The 27,408-nt window shown below is 41.5% G+C and overlaps 2 protein-coding genes across 4 annotated transcripts; both read left to right on the top strand.

Annotated features, from left to right (window-relative positions):
* Positions 1-261: 261 nt before the first annotated feature.
* On the top strand, positions 262-18,822 carry MAT1A (methionine adenosyltransferase 1A). Of its 3 annotated transcripts, none has more exons than XM_027817218.2 (10): positions 325-639; positions 3,390-3,428; positions 7,925-8,002; positions 8,856-8,978; positions 10,675-10,787; positions 12,339-12,482; positions 13,147-13,365; positions 16,320-16,502; positions 17,002-17,135; positions 17,776-18,822. In XM_027817218.2, exons 1-10 carry the CDS (start codon positions 546-548, stop codon positions 17,876-17,878), a joined length of 1,230 nt encoding a protein of 409 aa, XP_027673019.1. In that variant the 5' UTR covers positions 325-545; the 3' UTR covers positions 17,879-18,822. The 3 variants fall into 3 exon arrangements, with proteins under 3 accessions (XP_005433549.1, XP_027673019.1, XP_055575773.1); XM_055719798.1 differs by having other exon boundaries at positions 553-639; positions 3,340-3,428; XM_005433492.4 differs by lacking the exon at positions 3,390-3,428 and having other exon boundaries at positions 262-639.
* A 3,330-nt stretch (positions 18,823-22,152) lies between these two features.
* On the top strand, positions 22,153-26,941 carry LOC114018183 (uncharacterized). Its single transcript, XM_027817219.2, has 6 exons — positions 22,153-22,339; positions 22,662-22,741; positions 24,234-24,348; positions 25,031-25,137; positions 25,358-25,472; positions 26,316-26,941. The coding sequence occupies exons 1-6, from the start codon at positions 22,273-22,275 to the stop codon at positions 26,501-26,503; spliced, it is 672 nt and encodes a 223-aa protein (XP_027673020.1). The 5' UTR covers positions 22,153-22,272; the 3' UTR covers positions 26,504-26,941.
* The last annotated feature ends 467 nt before the right edge of the window (positions 26,942-27,408 follow it).

Genomic DNA, 27,408 nt, shown 5'->3' on the forward strand with positions numbered 1-27,408 from the left:
AATCTATCCTTGTAAAACCACAACACGCAGTTGGAAGCACACCATAGATCCCAGAATTAGGGGAGAGACAAACTGAAGAAGCAGCTGACCTGAACTGTCACCAGTATTCCTGCGTTACTTCGTGCTCAGCTGAGTTGCTAAGATAACCAGTCTTGCACAGGTTGAATGCAGAATGTTTCCAAGAACTGAGTTAATTAGTGAAATATCCTAAAGTTAACTAACTCCCCTGCCAAGAAATGGGCTCTTCCATTTTCCTCACATGATTATCTAGGCACTTTCACTTTTCCATATATAGGAGCAGCTCAGGGACTGACAGATCAGGCTAGGTAGGGATACAGACTTCAGGCACATGCATACTCCTTGCGTGTGTACACAGGTGCAAGCACATGCTCACTTCACACACTGAAATTCAAGTTAGTGTAAGAGGTAATAAGTGAAGACAGCAATAGTCGTGCTGATAAAAAACCTTCTCCTTTAAGAGAAGGCACTAAAGTTAGAACTCTTCAACCACTTTCTAATAATCCATCAGGAAAAGCATCACAGTCATGAATGGGCCAGTGGATGGTTTATGCGATTACACGCTGGATGATGAAGGGGCTTTCATGTTCACATCGGAGTCGGTGGGAGAGGGACATCCAGGTAAGAAACCAGCTCTGGCAAATGTTTAAAAAGAATAATATTTTCATTTAAAAAGTTGTAAAAGCCTGAATTCATCTACTATTAATCTTATTATGGAAGTTATTTGTAACAGAGCGCTTTTTACTTTATTTCTATTGGACCTTGTCCATATAGACTATAGAACCGCTATACCTAGGGTGCTTCCAGTGGGAGTTTACGTACTTTTGCTGGGTGTGTGTTACACTGAGGAGGGCAGTAGGGTTTATGGTTGCTGCTCCTTTCTTTTCATCTGAATTTCTTTCAGTATTACTGTGGGGACAGTACTATCTCTCTGATAGACTCGAGTTTCACATATGGATAAGAACGCATAGCTTGCTTCTCAAGTTCCGTATCTTTAGGAGCCTTGTGAAACTGTCCTGCATATATGCTATGCTCTAAAACTGTCACCCACGACAGGAATATCTCTAAGCAGGCTGTTTTAAAGCCTTTAAAAATCAATGGTCCCAGCAGCTGTACATGGCAAAGTTGCTGATTTCCCACCCCCCCATACCATTATCTGATGCAATATATGGAATTGCTTAAGCAAATAGTGGACAGTTATTTGCTAAACTTTCTGTATGGTCAGCAGAGCTTAGTTTGATTTTATTGAAAACAAATGTTCATCCGCCATAAACATGTACCTTATGTCAACAGCAAGTGTCCCCCCAAATGAGGCCAGGGGACAATAGACTGTTTGATGTCCTGAAAAGTGTATTTATTTTTAAAAGCCAATTTGGCATGCTGCACCTTTTGCTATAATAAGGCTTTTTCAGGTCTGTACTTGTGCTATGTGAATAAATCACAAATGGGTGGAATGGCATAGCAGAGAATCAAAAGGTCACAAATGAGAATTTTGTGTCTATAATTCTGATACTCTTCTATAATATTAACTTATTACTGCACATCAAATCCATGGCTGATGCAATTGAGTCCATCTCTGTCAATGTCAAGGCAGCTACATCAGGTTAAGCCAGTTGGGGTTCTTTCTGATGTAACACAATCAGAAAATGACAACCCCATTCGGTCCCTGGGACATAGGTCCCATCTCAAATTTCTATATAATTACATTCAGCGTCTGTAGCGCAGTGTAGTTTCATAGGAAAAATGACATTCTACAATATGGTAGTTTTAAATGGATGATTGTATTTCCAAAGATGACAGGTCAGAATTTATGCTCCTCTAATCATTATTGTTAATCCCATGGGTCAATAATAGATAAGTCTCAGAACAGGGGGAGTTCAGCTGAGTCCCCAGGTTTAGCTTTGTCCCTTGGTTTCCTTCCTTTACTGATTCTCTCTTTGTCTTGTTTCCTGTTTTAGAATTTGGCCTATTTTTTACTTCTTCTTCACATTCCCTTCTTTATCTCCAAAAACTCTATTGGCCCTTAGCAGGCCTTCTTGTAAGCCCCATGAACATTATTTCCATCCTGCACTGAAGTACTGGGCAGGCCTTTGGGAAAGGATGTTATCACTTGTCAGATTCGTGTGCATCCTCCCGTGGGCAGAGGGTACCAGATCTCTGGGGCGGGGAAATGCGGAGTGGCCGCCTGAGAGGCTTGTTGTAGAGGGAGTGGAAAGCTGGAATTTACTCGGATGTGTTCAAGACTGTGATGCTCATACTTCGTTAAGCAGCCTAGGTTTTCACATAGGGTACTGAAAACCCAGATGCTTATGATGAAGGAAAGATGCAGATTTTCCAGGTCAGGGGAGGTCAGATTGACAGTAAGTAACTCTGGGTGCTCCTGCAAATTCTTGTTCCTGAACACAGCCCAGCAATAGGTCTTAATGGTCTCAGCAATAGCTCTGGTTTCCGACAGCAGTGCTCACCCTTACATCCTAGGCAACCCCCCCTTTCCCTGTCTGCGGTTTTACATGAGAGGTGTATATATGCCATTAGGTTTTATCACCTGGGAAAATCTTGGCTGTTTCCTTAAAATGGGGCCAAGGCTGTAGCTGAGCTTCTGACATTGTCAGTAGCACTAGAATTTTAGGGTGAGATTTGAGTTCCTCTCTTTGCTACCAAGCGGGTAATTTGTGTGTTCTTGATTATTTCTCTTCTGTATGTGATAGTACAGTTTTGCCAGAGGGCATTATGTGAAGTAAAGATCCTGAAGCAGATCTTTGTCTGGTGGAAATGTGAATCGTTCTGATTACGTTAGCTGGGGATTGAATGCTTTAAGGGAGACCTCCTTCTTAATAAACAAAGCAGGAGCGATTACATACGCATTTATTTGGGTATACAGAGAGCAGCCATGTACCTGTGCAATGCCTAAGAGCTGCGTATTGCCAAGAAGCCCAGATTACATAGAAGCAAGTGGTAGCTGGCAATAATTAACGTGCAGGTATTGTAGAAGAGTCTGTTTATCCCATCTTCTCAGTCCAAATTCTCCAAAATCACTTGGGTGTGAAATTTGGGACTTCCTTCCAGGTCTTTAATCGTGGCATTTAGTGGGGTAAATTCCAAATTCTCTGAAGACTTAACACATGACTTCTTTATTTCAATATAAGAAAAGCACGTAGATAGCAGCATGGGGAGAGAAAGTTTGGTATTTTTTTTTTTTCTTTAGATAGTGTTGTCACTGCTCCATTTTGCTTTGTCCAGTAGTGTCTGTCCATGGTGCACAATGGTTTCACTGTGCTTTGAAAGGCATTGTGTGTTTCTCTGACCCACAATGTCTTACAGGTGCCAAACCACTTAGGATTAATTCCTTCTCCTATCTGGTGTGACTTCAGGTGGAATTGCCCGCAAACAGAATGTCATTCAGTTTTCCAGTAAGTATCAAGGAATCTCTTTAAAGGTATAAGAGAAAACATCTGCCAAAACCACCCTCAGATATTTAGATTTTCAACCTTATTAAAAACATATGTTTATCTTCTGGATATTCACGGAAAAAAATCGCAAAAGAAAAAAAACCCAACTGAACAAACAGAAAATGCAGATCTTCCCAGCAAGTTGATGCTTGCATGTCTCATATCTAACATTATATATACTTAACAATATCTAACTTCATATATACTTAACAGTATACATAATACTTCAGCAAACGGTGTATTGAACAAAGAGAACAGATGTACAAGATATTTAAACAGTGTAGTGTTAATATTGAAGTACTACTGCCGTTATCACCTAGCACTCCTCAAGAGTCTTTTAAATAGGAAAAATGTAAACCAGCACAATTCAGCTATTCAGGCTTTCTAGTGAAACATTTTTTGGTGGAAAATTTTTTGATGAAGTACTTATGATAAGTATCTGCATTTCTTCACTGTTTTAATTTTTTACCAGAAAACTCAGAATTGCTCAGTTTATCGTATTTAGAAAATATAATTTCATATTCTAGTTTTAAATTATTTTTTCTGTTGATATAATTAATGTATCATTGAAAATACTGATTTTTATTTTGATGATCACAGGTTTTTAAGAAAACCAACCTTACCTTTTGAAGTTTTCAGTGGTTATTATATTTACTACCCCATCAAAGCTAGGAGTGTGGTTGTACCTGTTTGTTGTACTTCGAAGGGTGGAGCTTTTTTGAATTACATTTTCAGTTGTTACTACTGTTCAAAGATTTTTCTGTGTGTGTGTGAGGTGAATCCCTGAAACCGAATTCTTGGGGAGATCCTGAGAACTTGCAGATGTCGTGGCTTGTGTTGGGCTCTTACATAGTCTAGCTTCAACTAACAAACTTACATATAGCTATCTGGAAAACTGTGAAGTTCCTTCGAATTATTGGAGATCACTTTTGTTGTTGAATGCTTCCTTTGCTTCGTAATTTGACAACTGGCCATTTGAGTAGGGTTTCTCATCAGCTCCCCTAGACTCATTCATTCCTTGTATAGTTAGCAAGAGCTGCTTTACGGCTAATTGACATCTCTGCCATAAGGCTGGGTCTGTGGGATGTTTGGATTTAATGAAAAGAATTTGTGGTTATCTAATACTTTCCTGCTCAGTTAAGAAATCCTCAGCGTGGACATCCCTTTTGCAGTATTTGTCCTATTGGATAGTAATTTGCTATATGAAGGTATGCATGAACTGAATTCTTACCTATTACATCTTTTTTTTTTAGACGATAAAGCCTCACTACAAGTTGTCCATTACACTCTCCCCATTTCCAAAAAAGAAGGAATGAAAAAAAGGAAGGAAATAATGGACAAACCTATCTTATCACATTTAGCAACTAATAAAAGAAATGTGTCGTTTGAGATGAGAAATTCAAAGAACAGAATGAAGGGTGCACAAAGCCTGCTAAGCGTTGCTAAAAATAGAATGCCTGGTTTTATTTTACACCAGAGACCTTTACTAATAGGCATGCCTTTAATTTAATGCATTATTCAGCCAATCATTCAGCTAGATTTCTCTTTCCAGGCTGGATAGATATATCTGTGGCTGTATTCGGATCTAGTTGCACTAGAGCTGCTGGGTGTTGCACCAACAACACAAATTGTCAAACTGATTTGTCTCAGCCTATTTTAATCTAAAAGTGTGCTATTGGTATAGCAGATTGAATTATTCTAATTTATTATTTTAATTTATTAAATTCTCACATAGATTTTAAAGACCAGAAGGGACCTTTGATATATAATCTGGTCGTACGTTCATACTCGGGTAATAATATTTCATGCAGTAATTCTAAACGTGCTTGTAGATGATGGTTGAAATTCATTCATACCTGTTAAAAAGATACCCAATTTTCATCTAGAGGTTTGAAGGAACAAGGAATCCTGCATACCTCAAAATGAATGGTTTCAATGGCTCTCACCCTTTTAAGATTTTCATTTTTGAATCTTTACCTGTGTCTCTAATTTTCAGCTATCAACTGTAGTTACATTATTGTCCATCAGACAAAACCTTTTCTCTCAGCATATTACTTTTGAGTTCTTAGAGACTGTGATTCCAATGCCTATAGAGATTTCCTCTGGTAGGTCACCTTTCCTTCAGGCTTTCAAAACTAGATTGAGCTTGATTGATTTCATCTTGTAAGATGAATCTTTTCTGATTTGGGGCCATTCTTGTCAGTCTGCCCTAAGCCTTCCCACTGCTTTGTAATGCCACCTTTGGAACACCACCACCAGAATCTAACATTTCTGTAGCAGTCTCACTAATGCTATTGTATGGAGATAACTTAATTTCTATGGATGACTGTTAATCTGATTCTCTGTCGTGATCTTCTTGGAGTAACAGTTTTGTAAGATGAATTCTCCCCTTCTGTAAATGTGGACTGTGCTTTTTGTTCGTGAGTGTTTGCCGTGTTATTTCTCTGAGAGGGAAGCAAAAGAGCTGCCTTTCTATCTACCAATATCCTTGAAATTCGGTAGGTACTAATGATACAGTTCATGCAAAAAAAACCAAACCCAAAACCATGAAAACATCCTATTAAATCTTCACTTATTGATTTCACTACCTAGTAAGGCTAATGCTTCCTTAAGATATTTCATGAAAATTTTAGTTTATAAATTAATTTCAACCACAGCATGCAAAACCAGCATAAGGTTCTTTGTACCAGGTAGGTGCCATGAGGAGAGATGAGGATGAATTAGGCATATGGAATTGCCTGCACTTTTCTTGAATGTTTTGGAAAGAAGGCATATAATACCCTTGTATGTGCCATATAGGGAACTTAGACAAACATGGGACACTGGCATCTAATGCAGGTGGGACATGCTTCATGTGGAGCAAGGACAGGGGTAGAGGTTGTTCCTGGCATAGAAACTCTGGACATTGAAATAAAGACTACCAAGCAGTCCCAGTCACTAGGAGTTTACTGCAGGGCATTGAACCTGCACTAAGAAGGTCATCCTATACCAGTTGCTTTGTTGTCCCATGCAGGTAATAAAAAAATTACATATATTCATTAATATGTTTTGGATTTTCTGCTTGAAAATATGGCTATATTTCCTTATAAAAATGGAAACTTTGAAGAGAGCAAGCAGAGATGCATTTTAATAACTTCTGCTACCTTTGTCCCCAGTCTTGCTAAACAAGGTTCATTTGGACTTCTAACTGAATTGCAAGAATGGTGTCTGATTCCTGTTCGGTAATAATTGTCCCAATTTAATAATCCACGCACAGCTCTTGCAAGACCGACATTTCCAATGCAGCCTACATTGGCTAGTTGTCTTTTGTGTTGAAGGGGTTAATATGGGAGGTAAGAGCGTCAGGATCACATTGGTTCTCTAGTCTGATTTGTCTCTCTTAGCTAAAGGTACACCATCCTCATGAAAATAAATGAGAAACTAGTTTGACTTGAGGTTTTAAATGTATAAAGTCTCTAATGACATACTGTTACAAAACATTGCTTTCCAACACATGGTGCTGCAAATGGCAAGGCAGGAGATTATTTTGCCACACAGCATGTTGTGGCAACATCTAAACATAGTATGCAATACTACACTTTTTTGAACAAGAATACAATCAAAATATGAGAAAAAGATACCATTTTCATGTGGAAGGCATTGTTATGGGTGCTGCCTTTTAGATTAGCTACATTATTTGATAAAGATTCATTATTTATTAGAATGGTAGGAAAAGAAAGATAGAAAAAGAGAAAAGATTATGATGGTAAACCTCAGCTGAAACCTTTGTATATGGGATGTAACTGAAGATAAACTCAAGATTTACCTCAGGCAAACTGCTTGGTGACCCCTTCTTGCTTTCTGCACGTGCTGCTCGCCCCCCTGCCTTAGGCGGGTTGCAGTGAGTATTGAGAGGTTTGCATTGCAGGGTAGTAGGAAGCAGTGAAAAGCAGCGAAGGTGAAACAGGCACTTGACTCTGAGCTGCGCATTATCTGTACTAGTTTAAACACTTTCTCAGGTTTTACCAGCAGTGCTGGTCCAGTGCATTCTAACTTTCTGCTGGGGAGATGGAAGCTGCTGGTGGAATATGACCTTGTTAGAATGCTGCTGATGTGGAGTGTGTGCTGTATTGGCTCGTGGTGTTGGCAAAGGAGAAGGCTGGGAATAAAGCCTCTTAGCCTCTCGGGCCTCTCAGGTAAATCTATGCATAACATACTTGTTTCACACTTAGGTGCAGAAAACTACAGATAAAGTTATAGTCAGTATTAGTTTACAGCAGTAAATGAATTCCCCGTTGCATCTACTGACTTTGATTGCAGGATGTTCCATGTTTTTCTACTTAGTTAACTTTAAATACTCCAGTACTAAGCAATAAAAGAATTCCTTGCTGAAATGCCTACCCATTCAAAGAAACACAAACAGTCCATGTTTTGATTTGAGTGCTATGGTTTTGAATCACAACTTTGATGTCTTTCAGATAAAATCTGTGATCAAATCAGCGATGCTGTACTAGACGCCCATCTCAAGCAGGACCCAAATGCCAAGGTTGCTTGTGGTAAGTTTTTGCTGCTTTGCTTTAAGTCAGCACCCAGTCACCGTTCTTTTTTAATGATGTTTGCAGAGAACATGCTGCTATCATTTGCTAACTCATTTTGCTCTCAAAAAATTAAGTAAGAATTACAGTCTTCAAGTAAAGGAGAGATGAGAAGAAACGAAGTTTCGATAAAGCCTAAGCAGGCTATAGAAGGGTAGGATAGTTTATTTTGTGTGTGGACTGAATTTTCCTGGGAGAAACAGATTTGGCTTCATTACAGTGGGTTTTTGAAAGAATATTTGAATGTTTTGTTGAAAAGCTCATTTGCTGTATTTAATAAGGTATTAATTTTTCAGTCCAAGTGCCCATAACTACTGGTTTGAAAAAAAATCTCTTCAGAAAGAGTTGTACCATCAGCTCTCAGGTTTTTAGCCCAGTTCGTGTATTAGGTAACTAAACCCCATCTTCAGATTCTTCCTCCTGGGACTGGAGGCAAGTTTTCCAAATAGTTGATCCCTTCTGAGTTTTATTTAGCCTCAGTATCTATCTTAGAGTGACGAAGTGGATTTAGAAATCACGGCTTAGTGCTGTATTTCCCTAAAATCTGTGCATATTGCTGAATCAGGTTCAGTGTTTTGACTTTCCCATTTGTAAATTGGACATATTGGTCTTTTCCTTACCGTCAGGCAGACAGTGGATATGAAAAGAATTTGTTGTAGAAGGAGCTAATAATACTAAAAATATGGGTAGAAAGGACTTACACTGTATATAGCTAGTAGTTCTCTCAAAATCACTATCATCACAAACATAGTTATTTGCCTTAGTGGGCTGGGTTATTCTGCTGTTGTAATCCTGTTTTCATCTCTCATTTCAGAGACAGTATGTAAGACAGGAATGGTGTTGCTCTGTGGTGAGATCACATCTCGTGCTATTGTGGATTATCAACGAGTTGTCCGAGATGCAATTAGACATATTGGCTATGATGACTCAGCTAAAGGTTGGTGGAAAAACTCATGAAATCCTTGAAGGGCAAGCGATAGGCAACTGCAACCCAAGTCTGGCACCACTTCCATACACGGGCTTTAGCAAGTCTGATAAAAACTGAATATCCTCTGTCAAAGCTGCTTACATGACACTACGTGATACACTTTTTGGCTTTGTCCCAGTAAGCAGAAAAACTGAAAGGCACTAGGCAGAATATACTTTGAACTGTAGTATTAGGCCAGGATACTTAACGGCAACTCGAGCCACAGAACCTACCACTCCTTCAAACCTGCGAGAACTTTAATCTTAGTTATCCATTTGGGGAGCCGATCGATGCATCTGGATGTGAAAGTGAGGGAAGGAGAAACCTAGTTAATTTTGTTGTACCATTATATATTTGTATTGTGGTAGCACCTAGAATTCCCAGGCGTAAAGCGGGTTCTCACTGTGCAAGGTACTCACTTAGCTCTGAACAACTCCTACGCTGAGGAGTCTGCAGTCCAAATCCAGTTTGTGTAACGTACAAATGATAAAAAAAGACACATTAAACTTTCTGGTTTGCCATGTATCTGTTTATACATTACAAATATTCCACTGTTACAGTGAAGTGTATCTTTCAAGAGCATTTGGTTAAAAAAAGTTTTTTCCTGCAGGCCTTTAATTGCTATTGAATTTGCAGGGAAATTGTGGTGGGAGAATATTATAGGAGCACATCTGCAAGTTACCTCTACTGTCACGTAACAGCAGTGCTTTCAGAAAATGCTGGCAAATGTAGTAGGTCATAAATCTCCTTCTTATCCTAACTGCCAAAAATTATAAAGGAAGATGCAACGACCCATAAAAAACAATTTCTATGCAGAAGTAAAACAAAAAGTTAAAACAAACAATTGCACGCAGAAATACAATTTTCTTTTCCACATAGCCTACTTGAAAGAGGGTGAAGAGCGTTCTCCAAGTGGATCATATGCATATGGATGTGTATGGATGTTGTATTGGCTGAATGTGAGTTTGGCCAGCAGCTGCCAGTAGCTACAGTTCTAGGAAAGGCTGAATTTGGAGAGTAGCAAGTTACTATTAATACACCTAGGAACAGGTGGAAAATTTTGCCACAATCTTCTCTAAGTCTTTCTATTTCTCTTTAAAAGCTTCCTTTTAGTCTTTCAAAGTAATGTAAATAAATTCCCACTTCCAAATATGTTGTGAGACTTGAATCTGGGTTTTTTTTTCCCCTCTGTCTGTAGCTCTCGCATGAACTCTCATAAGAGGTTTAGGTCTAGATGCTGCTTTACAAATAATGTATCAGAGCGCAGAGCCTTCAGCTGCTCAAAACATCAGCGCCTAGGAATTTATGTAGAGGTTTTTAATACTATTTATTTGGGAGAGGCTCATTATTTACTTTCTTTTAGAGACTACTTTTCTGCAGTTAACAATTCATAATCTGAATTGGCTTGGCACAGGGTACCAGTGCAAGAGAAAACAAGCAGTAACAAGCAATAAAGGCAACCCTGTATACCCCACCTCCTCCCAGAAAAGGTTTCAAGTGTTGTATTGACAAAAAAAACCCACCCAAACCCAACAACCTAAAAATAAGTTAAGTTTTGAGTTCTGAATGCAGTACCCTTCAGAATGAAAATTTTGTCATATGGTTTTCCATGTTACTTAATTGTGACAGAAAAAGCTAATTTACCGCTATTCTTTTCTCCAAATAGGCTTTGACTACAAGACTTGTAATGTTTTAGTGGCACTCGAACAGCAGTCACCTGATATTGCTCAGGGTGTTCATCTACACAGGAATGAAGAGGATGTTGGTGCCGGAGATCAGGTAGACCTAACCACATCAAAACCATCAAAGCTGTCTGAATGGAAAAAGTTTATCCCATTTTATTGCCCTATTTTCTAAATCAAAACCCATGTGAAGAGTTCCATGTTTCCATCTTGGCTACCCCAGAATAGCAAACATATTTTTTATTAAAACAGTTAGAAATCCATAGAGGACAGACTTTTGCCCAGTATTTGTCATAGCACTCCATGCAAGTCAGGAACGCTCTGTCAGTTTGTAGTAGCCGAGGATGTGTCCTTTAGAACTTAGCAAGTTTTTTGCATATGTATTTCATGTTTCTGTTGAGTAGCTTTAGATTCATTAGACCATTCATCTTGCAGCCAGGCTTGTCCTGTAAGATGGAATAAACAAAGGATTTTTTCACTTTCACTGAGCACTTGAGATTTTACACAGCAAAAAATTAGGCGCTGTTTCAACTGTCTTCAGCATTAGTACAATGAAGGCAAATACACCAGAGTACTTTTCGTTCTCATTTATTTCCCAGAGGCAGCTATTGTAATAGGTGTTCCACATAATTAAGACTGTCCAAGCTGCATTTCTATGAGCTAAATAACACATGTAGATAATTATGGTATGTTCCCAAGAGAAAGATGCTACCATAAAAACTCCATAATCTGACTGATGCCAATATGAGTGAGTTTAACATTTACTGTTGTTGTCATTAGTAGTAATATCTAGTTTATAACAATACTGTCGAGAATCATAAGTGGAGATATCAGAGTCTAGGAGCCAAGCTAATATTGTTCAAAAAGCCCTTGAGGACTAAATTAAAATGCTTTTATGCTGTCATGGGGACATAATACTACGTAAGATGAAAAGATATCTGACTTTATTTGGCATTTTGATGGCCTCAAAAGTATCAAATGGTATCAAAGTACCTTCCTGTCTTTTTTTTTTTTTTTTTTTATTACAACATACAATGGATGAGGAGAAAGAAAATGCTGCTAACGCTATTTAACAAATGATAATCTGGTGCAGGGAACATGGCTGAAAAGCAGTAGAAGCTGTGACTAGAAGCATGTGGCATTGAAAATCTGAGGCAGGTGCCTTAAACTGTTGAATGGTATGTCCTTCATGGAGCATTCACATCCCATTCCCCTGAAATTTCAGATGCCAGTTGCAGTAAAAGTGTGTCTGTACTTGTACATAAAAGCCTCTACAGCGTTTCCAAGCTAATTATAACACCTTTCCCACGACAGAATAGTTCTGAAATTATTTTGTTCCAACAGGTTGAGAGGTTTTTTTTATGAAAGAACCAGATTTTTTCACAGAAACTTCTCCATTTTTGTCCAGGTTTCCAGCTCAACATGTAAACCTTCAGGCTTTCAGTGAAAAATTCTAGGAATGTGGTTTGTTTCTCATTACACCGTAACATGTTGGAGCCTGATCTGAGTTTAGGCTTCTTGCACTGCAATGTAAGACAGTAAAAAATAAACCTGAGGGTACTGTTTACTCTTTGCTTCAGATGAAATCTCGCCGCCTTTGGTTGTAGTGCTTTCAACAGTGATTGAAGTATGTCTTCTCCTCCTGTAGGGTTTGATGTTTGGTTATGCAACAGATGAGACAGAAGAATGTATGCCTCTAACAATTATTCTTGCTCATAAACTGAATGCCAGGTTAGCAGAGCTGAGGCGTAATGGAGAACTTCCTTGGCTGAGGCCTGACTCTAAGACACAGGTAAATACTGCTATGGATAGTCCAAATAGTTGAAAGCTAACACTGTTCCTTTCCATAAATCTTAAGTATATTTAAAGACAGCAATTGATGTTGTTCAGAGTATCAGAATAACGTACAAGTAGCAGATAACACATTTCCACTGCTTGCGATACTGTCTCCTTGAGTGTTGGTAGGTGGTTAACCTGTATCAGAGTGCTAGGAGCACTGAACCACCTACTGGTGAAGAAACATTTAAGCCTTCAGACCTAAATGGTCTGTTTTCATTGAAAAGGTGACAGGAGATCCAAAGGATTTTTTTATACGTAGGGATTTGGGTTGGCCTTTTTGAAGATATGCTGAGAATATAAATTTCTGAGGCTTGGGAGTTTCACTGGAAATCCCAACCAAAAGACAACATTTTGGACAATTACATAGAAAATCAGATTGTCCATATTGAGTCTTTTTATTTTTTTTTTCTCAGCACAGCAAAAATGAAGAATGAGAAAATAGGCTTCATTTCTCATACCTTGGCAACAATGTGCGCAGTAATTGTTGTAATGTCAGCATTGACATTTTGGTATAAATTTCCTCTTAGAATAGCACAGCACGACATTTGATGTAGACCAGTAATAAGTTTTATAGCAACTTTGTTCTTTTTCTTCCTCCTTCTCCTGGTTCTATCCAGGTCACAGTTCAGTACATCCAGGAGAATGGAGCAGTCATCCCAGTGCGTGTTCACACCATTGTGATATCTGTGCAGCATGATGAAACCATTTCGCTGGAGAATATGCGCAGGACCCTGAAGGATCGCGTGATCCAAGCTGTTGTCCCTGCAAAATACTTGGATGAGAAAACTATTTATCACCTTCAGCCTAGTGGACGTTTTGTTATTGGAGGGCCTCAGGTTCGTGTTGTATTATTTTGGGGCTTTTATCAGCTTGCCTTTGTCATTGGGTGTCTGTCTTTAAAGAAATGTTCGGCTCTTTGGCATGTCTGTCCTAGGGTGTAAGAAGCAAGCTGCCTAGTGCAGTTATGTATAGATATAGATATAAAACTGCAGTTATGTATGGGAGAAGCAGCCAGGTTTTCATGTGCTGTATGCCAAAGTAACCTCTGAGGCACGGTTATGTCATGCATCCTGTCACTAGGCAGGCAAGTTGAGCTGAATCTTTCATTGCATGTGGAATGTACAGCCCAGCTCTGGCTTTCCTCACACCCTCAAGCCCAGCACCAAGTGAGACACGCAGACCTTTCTCATGGAGAGCGGTCCTTACAGAGATACGGACAAGAGACACTTCTCTTACAGTGAACCTGGTTTTCAGATCTGTAGTCTCACGTTCCGCCTGGCGCCAGTGAGAGCTGAAGATGCTGGTCTGCTCTGATAGGCTTCTCCTGGTGGGAAAATAAATGTTGCTTTTGCTTTATCTAGGCAATGCAGAAGCTGGGATATATAATTTGATCCTGCACTCAACAGAAGTCAGGCAGAACTTCCACGCTCTGCAGGAGCAGGACTTTTGAGATTTAGTTTTCAAAAACAAATTCATCTTTCCCAATGTTTTAGTCTTCAGTTCCCTTCAGAACTATCACAGCAAAGTTTCAAAGCTCCTTCCTGAAATTAGGTCCAGTTCATTTACTGGAATTTGCCAGAATTATTCCGAAGGTGCTGTGACTTTTTTACGTTAGTGCAGTGGAACAAGTTGGAAGGTGTTGAGATCAATCGTTATAATAATGATTACACAAAAAAATGTGGTTTTGTGTAGTTGGTAGTTGAATCGGTTGCATTGCTGTAATTTTGTGTATCATTGACATCCTAGACTATGGACAATGGAGAGGCAAACTTGAACTGTAACTTTGGAGCAAGTGAACCAATGCAGCCGTCATAGCTACTTACAAAAAGAAGGCTACACATATGAAAACTTTCAGGTGTGCACCGATTTGCACCCATTTAAAAATGTAATGTAATTAGGTTTGGTAAGCCAGCCGGGAATACCTTTTCTACACTTGTGGTGGAACTGTATTGCTTGTGTTTGCACATGCAAACACAGGCACATTGCAGTGTCTGCTTGCAGCTTTTTAAACCTGGGATAAGTTTACTTAGTATGGGTCAATCTCCCTGTGTGTCCATGGCCTTACAACTGCTATCATCACTTACGCAATTTACAATAGCATTGCAGCAACCAGAAAATAACTATTTCTTTCCTTGTCTTTTACATCTTGAACTTTCTGATTACTTTTCATGAGGGTATTACTCAGTTTTATTTTTAACAATTCTAGCTATAGAAGGCTGTCTTAATCACCAGTTCAGTTCACCTAAGGGAGACATGTGTATTTAGCTTGGGATTTTCACCTTACATTTTTGATCTTGGTGGTACCTTGAATTCTGGCTGTGGCAAAATTAGTCATTTTGCTGCTGTCACCATTTTCCCAACAGCAACACCCGCTGGTATTGTGAGAACATTACAGTCATTGCAAAACTGACTTCCGCACACTTTACAAATGCATTTGTGCTCTTTCAGCACCTTTAAAGTGGGATGGGGGTGGGGTTGGGGGGTTGGGTTTTTTTCCTTTCACCTGTCCATTTCTCTTCCTCCCACTCAGTTCTGCAGTTCTGTTAGCACACCAGGTGTCCTTAGTGCAACTGTCTGTGCTATCACAAATTAAGGTTTGCGAGAATCCCAGGAGGACAGGATCCTTTAGGCAAGGTCAGCTATCTGCCATTCAGGCTTACACCTCACTGCTTTCTTAGCAGATTGGAACAAACAGTGCCAAAGGTTTTCTTCTGTGTATGTGCACAGTCTTTCTAAGAAAAACTTTGACTCCTCACTTGTGTTTGCCATGCAAACATTCCAGCGGTTGAATTTTACTGACATGATATTCTGTAGACAAAGAATTCCAAACTTGCCTGCACAGGTGGAGACTGAATTTCAAATTTGACTTGTTTCCATTTACATCAGAAAGCTTAAGCATTTAGTAAATTGAGGGGTCAGACAGTTAACCAGGTAGTGATCATCTAACCAAGATAAAATGAAAATATCAAGTACTTGTGAGAAGCAATCAGGATAGCTGTGTGGCAGTTAGAAGGTTATCTGCATCCTTTATTTAATATTTTAGAATATTCACCTCTAAGTATCTGTTCTTAGAAAGAAATAATCCTTCTTTCCCAATTACGTATAATTGCCTACTACTCCATACCTGTTGGGTATAGTTTAAATTAGACTATAAATATTTTGGAGTTGAAAATGTGTTTTTTAGGACATATTTGCATGACAGTCTCTGTAATGGTATTGTACGGGAAGTGTTGGGTGCCAGCCTCTGTGTAATGGTGTACATAAGGTAGCACTGACATACCTTTCAATAGTAAATACAAAAAGACATCTGCTCTTTAATAGTCACACAACTTCTGATTTTGGCCAAAAGATGTCAAAGCCTGATTTTATTTATTTCTTTTTCTAACAGTGTAAACTCTCTCAGTGGTCCCTCTATAGCACATAGCTTGTTGGCAATATTCTGTATTCAGTTTGGATGTGGTAGATAGGTCACTTCAAAGCCAAAGTTGCCATATTGCCTGGAACATTGACTTTTGAAACAGGCAGCATGCTCTGGCTATCTGAGTGTAAGCCTGTTTGCTTGATTACCAAACACAGTTTGTGAATGGCTTGTTTTACAAATCTGGCTTTAAAGAACATTTATAGCCACTGTTGTAGCTCGGTGAGACAAGTTCATTCCTTCCACTACCTCACATCAATCCATATGTGGTGAACTTACCTGTTGTTGTAGTCTTCAGGAGGAGGCATAGCCTTGCACGAGACTTGCAATAAGATGGATTGCAAAACCAGACAAATTCTTTTACTGATTCAGGGTGATGCTGGTGTTACTGGTCGAAAGATCATTGTGGATACCTACGGTGGCTGGGGAGCCCACGGAGGAGGTGCCTTTTCTGGCAAAGACTATACGAAGGTCGACCGATCAGCTGCGTACGCGGCCCGTTGGGTGGCCAAGTCTCTTGTGAAAGCTGGGCTCTGTCGCCGCGTTCTGGTGCAGGTATGGTTTGCTATGAATGTGGCTTGTCTCAGAAAGGTTTTTCCTTTTCAGCTTTGAATACACATCATACAAGACATTGTAGTAGAAGCAGTCTTGGTGGTGGCTTGGGGTTGAAGGAAGGAAGACCTTGATGTGCTTGGTTCAAGGCCACTGCAATATCACTAATAGCCTATCAGCTTCTTGAAGGTGGAATTTTTCATTTAGCTTTCATTTTATGGTCTGTTTTTCTGGACTTTTAGTGAGCCCTCAGCCCTGTGACGCGTACTGTCATGGAAATGATCATGGGATGATTGGTTAACAGGAAAGAAAGTTTTCCTGAGACCTCAGCATTTTCCAAGTTTTCTTTTTTCTAGAAATACAGATTGAGCAAGTATGGAAGTGGAGGAGAGGCCTTAGTTTTCCTAAAACGATTCATGAATGAATGCTTTCTTCTTTGGCGTACTGTTGCCCTTTGAGGTGTGGTGTTTATTTGCTAACGATGGTGTCTTTTTTGCCATAGGTTTCTTATGCCATTGGGGTTGCTCATCCACTGTCCATTTCACTGTTCACTTACGGAACTTCCCAAAAAACAGAGAAAGAGCTGCTGGACATCGTGCACAAAAACTTTGATCTTCGGCCTGGAGTCATTGTCAGGTACAGAAACACATAAAAAGGAAAACATCGTGGTGATGACATCCTAGAAACGGTTTCTTACAAAGCCATTAGATGTTACAATGTAAGAGTCAGCCTCTTGAACTGACATGAGATTGTTCCATGCAGTACAAAAGAGACTTTCCCTCATTCTGTCATTCTGTCAGACTTCACCGTTGATACTTTTTACAGATCTACCAGTGTGCCATATCTTTTAGGATAACAAATGTACTTTTCAAGTTTCATATGAAGCATATACTTTCAACATTTGGCCTTATATAGTATGTGGAATTCAAATAAAATAAAACAACTTTTGTATTCCAAGAATTTTAAGTTATTTTGCTGTAAAAAAAAGATATGTTTTGCTTTACAAAAGGAATTGAAGGTTATTTCATCTTCTCCCTTTAAAGTTGGTACTTCTCAATAATAGAGACTTCTCCTGTAGCCCTAAAGTACTTCACATTTAAGTTTTGTTGTCATTTTTATGGTTCTCCATTGGAGAAGTTCGCTGGTATGCTTATATATCCAGAATATGCTTGCTTAACTAAGGATGTGAAATAGGTATCGGTGTCAGGATTTTAATGTAATTATCATGAAATATCTCAATGTGAATATTTTTCTCTTCTTTTTATTACACACACAGGGATTTGGACCTAAAAAAGCCCATTTACCAGAAGACTGCATGTTATGGTCACTTTGGAAGAAATGAATTCTCATGGGAGGTGCCTAAAAAACTTGTGTTTTGATACTAGCAGTCACCCTTTAAAAACAAAAAGGAAGAGAAGTCCATTAATGATGAGGATGCTTCCAAAAATAAAATTTGACAGCTTTGTATTCAAGAAAAGGAATTTTAGATTTTAAATGGAAGGAAAGAAAAGGATATTTTCTTGGAAATTGATTATTTTTTTTTAACCCTCAGTGTCTTTCGTCATCTACGATATAAAGGACAGAGTCTGTTTTTTTAATCAGCGTAAGAAAACAAAATACAGTTTACTTTTTATTGCTGCTCTGTTGGTTCTTTTTATAAAGGTGAAGTATGACTCAGGTACGCAAACCAGTGGCTGAACCTCAAACCTTTCATGGGCAAAAGCAAAGACAACTTTCCCAACTCTGACTAAAGATCAGCAGATCTCTTGCTTCTAATCAGACAACAGGAAATTCTGGGGTCCAATTTCCTTACTGGAGTTAGCATTGCATACAGCTGGGGGTTGCTTTGAGGGGAGAAGGCTGAACACCACATAACTGTATCTCAGCCTCTTTTATAGAAGATGTTAACATATATGTAATATTTAAATCACCTTCACTGCGTATGTGCTGTTACTGTTGTGTTTCAATTACCTGTTCCCCCATAAAACAACAATCATAGAATAAAAAGATTTTTCCTACCATGTATGTAAAGGTGCCTCTTTTTCTAGTTGGTTTTTGATGTTGTAGGAAAACGGTCCATCTGAACTCAGCCTTTTATACTCTTGTAGGATTTTAGTTTACCAACATAACTAAATTTTATTAGATTTTGGAATTGTGATCTGAATTTATCTTTCACTACATGTGATTGCTATTTAGTCCTTGTGTGTAATAGAAACTTGGTGAAAAGCATTCTCTCAAAATTTTTGCTGCCAGGTGTTAGGTTTATTGCATGGCTTTCTAGGTTTGGTGTAGTTTCGGAATAAAATAAAGAGCATAGAAGTAACTACCATGTCTACCTTGGCCTCAGCAAGGCTTGTGACGCTGTCTGCCATACCACCGCTGTGGGTGAGCTCAGGGAGCGCGGGTCAGACGAGCGGGCGGTGAGGTGGGCCGAGGACTGGCCGGAGGGCAGAGCTCAGGGGGCCGTGGTCAGCGGCGCAGGGCCCAGCTGGAGGCCTGTGGCTCGCGGTGCTGCCAGGGTCGGCGCTGGGCCCAGTCCTGTTCCACTTCTCCACCGGTGCCCTGGGCGAGGGGCAGCGGGTGCCTCAGCAAGGCTGAGGAGGCCGGGCGGGGGGAGCGGCGGGTGCACCCGAAGGCTGCGCGGCCGTTCAGCGAGACTGGGCCGGCTGGAGAGCTGGGTGTGGAGGGACCCGATGGAGTTCCACCAAGGCAAGTGTAGGGTCCTGCACCTGGGGGGGAACAGCCCCACCGCCAGTACGGGCTGGGGCTGAGCTGCTGGGGGGCAGCTCTGCGGAGAGGGACCTGGCAGTGCTGCTGGGCAGCCAGTTGCCCCCGAGCCAGCAGTGTGCCCTGGTGGCCGAGGAGGCCAATGGTGCCCTGGGGGCATTAGGGGCAGCGGGGCCAGCAGGCCCAGGGAGGTGATCCTCACCCTCTGCTCTGCCCCGGCGAGGCCACAGCTGGAGCGCTGGCTCCGGTGCTGGGCTCCCCAGTTCAGGAGAGACTGGGAACTGCTGGGGAGCGTCCAGCGGAGGCTGCGAAGGTGGTGAGGGGGCTGGAGCATCTCCCTGGGGAGGAAAGGCTGAGGGAGCTGGGCCTGTTTAGCCTGGAGAGGAGAAGGCCGAGGGGGGATCTATATTCTCGATGTCTGCAAATACCTTAAGGGCCAGAAGGACCCTTACGTATGTCATTTTAAATGATAAACAAATACTTGTCAGAAGGATGGGCCGGGCTCTTTTCAGCGGTGCCCAGCGACAGGACGAGGGCGACGGGCACAGGCTGCACCACAGGCGGTTCCTTCTGAGTATGGGGAAGAACTTCTTTCCCCTGAGGGTGACGGAGCCCTGGAACAGGCGGCCCAGAGAGGCTGTGGGGTCTCCTTCTCTGGAGACACTCAAACCCGCCTGGACACCACCCTGTGCAGCCTGCTCCAGGTGAGCCTGCTTTGGCAGGGGGGTGGGCTAGATGATCTCCAGAGGTCCCTTCCAGCCCTGACCATGCTGTGATTTTGTGAACTGCAAAACATCCATATATATATATATATAGCATGAGGTTAAATTAGTCCCTCACTGAAGAACAAGCCGCTAGGTGGCTGTGTCCCCCACAGCTGGGGGAGCAAGTCTGTGCGGAGCGGTGGCCCTGTCCGTGCCCGGGCTGAGCTAAGTGTGGGTGCTGGTACCCTGTCACCCCTGCTGGAGATGGTGACAGCCTTCCGTCTGACAGATCAGGGTGGCCGGTGTGCACGGTGGTTTGGGGAGGGTCTAGGCTGAGAACAAGGACGTTTCTGTACTCGTGTGGTGTATTGTCCTGCAAAGTGACAAACTACTTTTTGCAAAGGACTGCGGATTAAGCCCAGGTTTGTTTAAATTGGGAGGTTTAACCCACGAGGCTATCCTGGCTTTGTGGTTTCAGCAGCAGACTGTTAAATCTGCCACACTGGACAAATGTTGCCATCCCCTGCTTCTGTCCTAACTAAATTCCTTCGTACAGTGTCTCCCAAACCGGTGTTGCTGTGGAAAGAGGGTCATTAAAGAAAAGCTGCCATTCATCCTCTTCAGGTATGTCACAGACACAACTTTCATCTGTTCAAGCCAGAAGTTGCTCCATTTTATTAATTATGCTAATGTTTTATATGTCCTGTATAAGTTGAGATGAACAAGTAGTGGGTTTCTGTGTCGCTCCTGATCTCCCAAGGACTTACAGTATGAATCAGTGGCCCATGTTGGGCACCTGGATACATTTTGGCAGGAAAATATCTTAAAGCACAGCTGCGTCTTAAAGAGTGTATTGGCAAAAATTTCCCAGCCACTATTTTCCCAGCTGTGTATTGCTCATCTCACAAGGAAGAAGATTGGTGTGTGTGTCAGCCTCAAAAATCTAAACCATTTGGAGCCAGGTCCTGTTGGTCTGCCTAGAAATACCAACCTCGGCCTGTGTTATTAACTTGTTTTGTTAATGAACTTTTGCTGATCAGTAATGTATACAAAGACATTTTACTAATAATAAGGAAGTCGCCATTCAGGCTGCCACAGAGCTGGTTTGTGGAAGTGTTACAGTCCTACATGGACCTGTTTATCAAGATGTCCCTGAGATGGCCTAAGGCAGCATGTCTTTGTGGATGTGATGGAGACCTTGCAGTTGGCTTCACTACAGAATCTCCTGGTCATAATGTGTTGTACTACCACTAGCAGAAGCAAGCAGATGAAGAATAAATGAAAAGAAACCTGAAAAGGGGCTGTTTAAATAAATGTGTTGCATAAGGTAACATGAAAGCAGAACATCCCTGTCTCAGCAAAAGCAAACATCTGCAGAGAAGACAAGCAGTTCTGCTCTGGCGGTGACGATACCAACCACTAAAGGGTTTGTTGGAGGGGGAGGGTGTGTGTCTCACTGGCTGGGCGGGCAGGTGAGCTCAGCGCAGAGGCTGGAGGGGTGACAGGCTGTTGGTTGAATGATCACGACTCTGAAACCTGCATTTTACAGATCGACTCGGTCACACCCCTAACCATGAGCATTATCGGGGTAACTGGATTAATCTGCTAGTAAATGTATAGGGTAGAAATAACTGAACTTTTGTGGTAATTTTGCTAGTTATGAGCTTCTCCCACAAATGGGTATAAGCATATGAGGTTCATGGCTCAATTAAAAATATATATCTGTATTTAATAACCCAGAAGCTGGAAGCTGGAAATGTAACGGCTCCCGCTACCAAGTAGCTAAGCTCTGGATGCTACAGAGTATAGAGCATATCCCCTTGGTCGAAAGCAGTTGAACCATCTTTCGATGTTCTGAGCTTTCTCCTGGAGCATGAGATACACAGTTAAGCCCTGTAGGTAGGGCATACTTACGTCTTCTATATAGGTCTTTATATGTGTGTGAGTGAGAGACAGACAGACAAACAGACAGACAGACAGATAAAGCAGGGGAGAGAGGTGGGGAGAGAGCAAGAGCATGCCAGAGTGTGCATACACTAAACATGTTTACAGTAAATCAGTTAATCTGAAAATTTCTCTGTGGGGTTGGCAGCAGCAGGAAAGTCAGACCGCCTCAGTACCATGATGAGAGACCTCCCCTTGCCCTCCCTAAACCGTGCTGGCAAACTCTCCGCTAGCTTCCCAGCAAGTTGGGCAATAGCTGCATCCCCCTAATGCCTTATCACACCAGCCACACGGTAAACAACTGGTGACCCACATGCAGCTTTGTGCCTGACTCCAGTGCTTCAGCTCTTAGGCTCCACAAGCAACAAGTAACTAGCCCCTGGTCTCCCACAGAAAAAATGCTGTTCAGCTCCTGCCTGCTCGGGAAAACACTGTTTTTTACAAGTTTAGCAGTCCTTTTTGGAGGTAAGATATTACCATTCCTGAATATAGCTAACAATTAGTTAAATAGCGGATGTCTTAGAGAAGTGAAGCATCCCGCTTGGGAACTGAGCCCTGGGTGGCCACAAACAGGCAGCCAGATAGCTGACTGTTTAGAATAAATCAATATTTCCACAGTTAATTCACATTTGAGCCCTGATCGCCTCAGGTATACAAGGTAGTATTAAGACTACAGAATAGTGGCACAGTTCTGATAAACAAGTGCAGTTGTGGGGTACCTGGGGTTTGTTCATGTGGCAGGAGGGGTTATTACCTGGCTGTGTACCAGCTTCTGTTTGTCTTTCAGATTTTACTGATGTCAGAGCTTTTGCCAGTCCAAGTGAATGCAAAAGTGCAACCGTAGACGATGTGAATCAGAGCCTTGAGGTAAGAGGTTGGCTGCATTGGCCAGCCCAGGATCTGGTGGTGGGACGAGCAGGGCCCTGCTGCGGGTGCCGGTGCAGCAGATGAGATGTGCTGGCTGGGCAAGCACCACCAATGCCTGGCTCAAAACAAGAGCACATGGTGAGGAGGGGAGCAACATGAAAAAACAAAAAAAATGATTAGTGTCATTTGACTTGCCATGTCTTTTGTCCTGCTATTGCTAGTAAAAAAAAAAGTCCTTGTAGGTGTATTTTCTAGTTTTGCTTTGATCCAGATTGCTGTCCTTTGCTTTACCATGCATAATGTTTTTTTCAATCCCGCTTTCAAATATAAAGAAGTGCTAAATATTTTAAATACTAGTAGAGACAGTCAAATGAAAGCCTATGTTTTATGACTTAGTGCCTGTCTTCTATGGGAGAGGCATATCACAAGGGACTGATCAGACAGTGACCCTTGAATATGGCAGAAATGGTAAAGAAATACCAGGGGAGAGCCTATAAAAAATTTTCACACACGGTTAAAACTTCTGCCTGTAAAACAATAACACAGAACAAATAGCTGGAGCTGGGTTCACATACCACTACATACTGAGCTTCTACCTGGAGCATCGTTCTCATCACACGGTTGTTTTGGGTTTTTTTTGTTTTGGGTTTTGTTTTGGTTTTTTTTTGAGGGGGGTGGGGTGGGGCAGGGAAGCTGAGGGCAGCACTTGCCAAGGAGATGTTCTCCCAGGTCTTTGAGGTTTTTTCCCCCTAGAGTTATTAATTATATTATTGTCTTTGTATGGCTGATGCCCATCACTTTCAACAATGTTTCTGTAAGCTTCAGCCTGAGAAGTGGAGTTAGCCATTGCTGGCTGGTGCTTCAGCAGCTGCTACAGAAAATTGGTCTTGCTTTTTGTCTGGCATCTGTGTAAGTTCAAAGTAACTGGTGTCAGTTATAATGGTGGCACACATTTCTGGTTTGATTGTGGAGTTTACCACAGCTCTGCACTATCCACATATGTGCATAGGCATGCACATATGGACTGAAAGCTATTTATATGGGCATGGAGCTTAGATAAACACACAGGAACATTTGAGTTTACACAAGTTTACAAATGTATATTTTTATACACACAGAGAAAGTCTATGCGATGACAGCACTAAGAAGATAAGAATAACAAACCAGTACTTTGTATAGAAAAAAGATACATACAGTTGTTTATAAGGGCATCTTTTTGTATATTGCAAAAAGAAACCCTAACCCATACCAGTCCTCCCTCTTGAACTCAATACAATGGGAAAACCCTATCTAGCAATTTTTTTTCAAAAAAAGTTACCGGATTTCTTCCAAAAACGTTGTAGGGAAATTAGTGTTACTTAAAGCTATATAATTTTCAGGATGGGTCTTATTCTGCATTTTAGAAAAAAAATAAAAATATTTGAACACTTTCATAAACTAATTCGGAGGCCTTTCATCTTCATCTTAGCCTTTTTCTCCTCTAACTCCATAGAAATACTCAAAATGCTTTAATGAAATGATTGCCAAAGGTGAAAAAGCTTCAGTCAATTACCTTGTCTGGACCCTGCAAGAAATACTTGATCTCGTGCGCCCTGTCCAACAGAAATGTGAGGCCCTCCCCCAAGCTGATGCTCCTCTTTGCTGGGTGTTGAACAAAGGGGAGGTGGAGAAGCACTAAGAACGTTTTTAACCTACAGTCAGAGTGAGCTAAGTGTCTGCATTTCTTGAGGACGGGGGGTGGGGAGAATAAGCTAAAAGACTTCTCAGCAACAAGCCAGAAAACAAGGGTGCTCAGCCACTGCGCTGGCAGGCACCTGGGGTGCACGGCAGCACCCAGGCATGGGGTGTCACCGCCCCCGCCACCAGGAGCAGTGCAGAGCCGCAGGGGCAGCAGGGCATGCGCTGCCCTGCAGCAAGAGCCGCTCTGGTGTCTGGGAGTGGGCACATCAGCCAGTTTTCCAAGAAATATTTGGATGGTTTTGGCCACAATAGTGCTGAATATCAGTGCTGTGAACGCAAATGCTGCTTGGAGCCACTTTTAAAGTGTAACTGGGGCTGACAAGGACTTGCTGTCACAGAGAGAAGTGATGGAAAAATTTGGTATTGCTGGAAGATAAGAAAAAAAAATACTTACTTTGACAGAGTCAGGTACTGGGGGCAGATATCACCCATACTCGGGTCAATGACTATGCCTATGGCTTGCTTGGGAAGGGGGAGACTTTCATCATCACTTGCACTCTGACATATTGTTTTCTCACTCTCGTCTTTTCTTTCTAATCCACCCAACAGTTTGCAAGCAGCTACCTCTCTGCCCACTCCCACTAGCCCCTAGAAACGGTGGGCTGGTGTGTGTCACCATTGAAAACACACAGTACTGCAAACCCATGTGCAACCAGGTAACATTCATGGTTTACTGCTGTATCTATTCACCCATTTGCAGGTATTTATTGTGTAATGCATAATTTTCCTTGTTATACCTTTTTTTTTTCCCCCTTGGGGCAGGGAGAAGTTGTAGAATCTGTGTAGACCTTCACTGGCTGAATGTTTCTTCAACTTACAGTTGCCGTGATGTAGACTAAGACACTGTTTGTTTTTTCCCCATCTTTGTTTCCCAAGGGTTATGACTTTCAATTCCTTAGAAGAAGTAAACTGTATGAAGTATGTGGCAACACCACCGGGTTTTCCTGGACAACACAGTTTGCTGGGGACAAGACACTGGCTGTTTGTATCCGTGAGTAATTCTCAGGCACATCTGGTCACAGGAACAGGAGGCTCCATCTGTTTTGTTTAAAAAAAGTAGGCAAGAGAAGTTTCTCTTTTCTTGGCACGTGTGACATTGTAAGAGCTAGTGCTGGGCTGGTAAATTTTTGAACAAGAAATCACATTAGCTTTAAAATTATCATGAAGACTTGAGCACTGCTCTTTCAGCTTGGGGTAGCAAACATGACACATATGCAATGCTTGTGGGAAGATGCACTTTTTTTTTTAAAACGGTAAATAGGTATTGTCTTAACACAAATACTATGTTGCACAAGGGCTGTGTGACCCTGACAGACAGCAGTATAACATAAAACTGATGTTTAGCTTGCAACAGTACTTGAAGAACCTCAGCAAAATCGGCTAACACCTGCACTATGCACTGTATGTACACACAATAAAACCCAGCAGCTGGCCCCCAGCCAGCAATGCTGCCTATTTCATGTGGCAGCCCAGGGGTTTTCATGCTGCTCCCATTGCGTCCCGTGAGCAATCTGTGACCTGAAGCACGCTGTCTGACTCCCTTGTTACTGCCTTAATTTAAAAATAAATGTGCAGATAGATACACAAAAGGGCCAACCTATCTCTTCGACGGCTAATGCAAAATATTTTACTGTTGACAGTGTGTTGGTGCTAGAGCAGTTGTTTTGCAAGGCTTACCAAAAGCAATCATCTAGGCACTTTCATCCCAAGTTGAAGCCTTTAGTCCAGAAAATGGGAATGCTAGCACTTGTTTAACAATTAGGATGAATCTAAGCTAAATCATTCAGCTGCTCTTTTTTTGGTTTTGTTTTGTTTTCATCTTTGATCTTTCCAGCCTCTGAGGTGGCCATCAGTGGAGCTAAATCTGCCTATTTCCCCGCCAACAGCACCTGTCTGCACACGCTAGCCTTCGCTGAAACTGAGAGAGAACAGCTAAACATCTTCCTCAAAGAGCTCAGTGAGCAAGGCATCAACAGCTCCAACCGTGACAAGGAGGCTGATTGTATCAGCTGTGGTTACTAGCAGCGAAAAGCTGGTGCCACGGACCAGCGGGCCATTTGCAATTTGGCATGGGTATTTCAACAAGAGAAGCGGAGCAGTGAAATCATGGCTAAGACATGTAAACATACAGCTTTTATTTGGTTAAAGGACTAGAGATCATCGTCACAATTTGACCTCAGCTCTTGGATACAGATATATAGGCTAAACGTGATCACGTAGCTCTTGGCAGAGATGTTTCAAAGAAAGATCACTTCTATGGCTTAGATTTGTCTAGCTGGAATTTAATAAGAATTAGAGATGGTTAATGGATGTGGTCATTAAACACAATAATTATCAAAAATCATCTTCTGTCAGGCTTCATCTTTACTGAGAAAGGGCCATACTTTTAGTTGCTTTTACAGTTGCCAGTTAATCACTATTGTTGCTCTGATGACCATTAAAGCAATGCAAGTCACAACAGTTACTGGCTGCGGGGGTATCATTCTGTACTCATGTGCCTGCTTGATTGGGGGTTACATCAGGCTGTGTTCCGCATGAGCTACAAACCTGGAGCACTGCAGTTCGTTGGTGCGACAGCTGAAAGGTTTCTCCCTTATTTACCACCTTGAGGACAACCCACAGAAAGACACAGACTATAGGTATACTTCGATCCACTTCTAGGTGTCAAAAAGTGCCCTGTATGCTTGCTGTAACCAGGCAAAATGGCAGGAAAAATGTAACATCTCTGTCCAGTACAAAATGTGAGAACTGAGACTGGCCTAAATTCACATGTATTTGCATCCTGTCTTCTCTGCTATAAAGATGAAGGAGGTGGGTGCTGAGGGACCTGCATGAGAAGCTCTCTAGTTCGTGTGCCAGGGATCAGCTTCGGTCTCCTCTGCTCAGACCCTGTGGGGTCAAACCGTGGTGGTTCTGGAAAGAAAATT

The sequence above is a fragment of the Falco cherrug genome, chromosome 9, assembly GCF_023634085.1.
Source record: "Falco cherrug isolate bFalChe1 chromosome 9, bFalChe1.pri, whole genome shotgun sequence".
NCBI lineage: Eukaryota > Metazoa > Chordata > Aves > Falconiformes > Falconidae > Falco > Falco cherrug.

Bases quoted from the DNA above. Each gene is read 5' to 3' on its own strand.
- MAT1A (XM_027817218.2), top strand. From the start codon at position 546: ATGAATGGGCCAGTGGATGGTTTATGCGATTACACGCTGGATGATGAA. The intron at 8,979-10,674 runs GTTGGTGGAAAA...TTCTCCAAATAG, and splicing joins CTATGATGACTCAGCTAAAG to GCTTTGACTACAAGACTTGT. The intron at 13,366-16,319 runs GTTCGTGTTGTA...TTACTGATTCAG, and splicing joins TTGTTATTGGAGGGCCTCAG to GGTGATGCTGGTGTTACTGG.
- LOC114018183 (XM_027817219.2), top strand. From the start codon at position 22,273: ATGCTGTTCAGCTCCTGCCTGCTCGGGAAAACACTGTTTTTTACAAGT. The intron at 22,742-24,233 runs GTAAGAGGTTGG...CTAACTCCATAG, and splicing joins ATGTGAATCAGAGCCTTGAG to AAATACTCAAAATGCTTTAA. The intron at 25,473-26,315 runs GTGAGTAATTCT...TGATCTTTCCAG, and splicing joins GACACTGGCTGTTTGTATCC to CCTCTGAGGTGGCCATCAGT.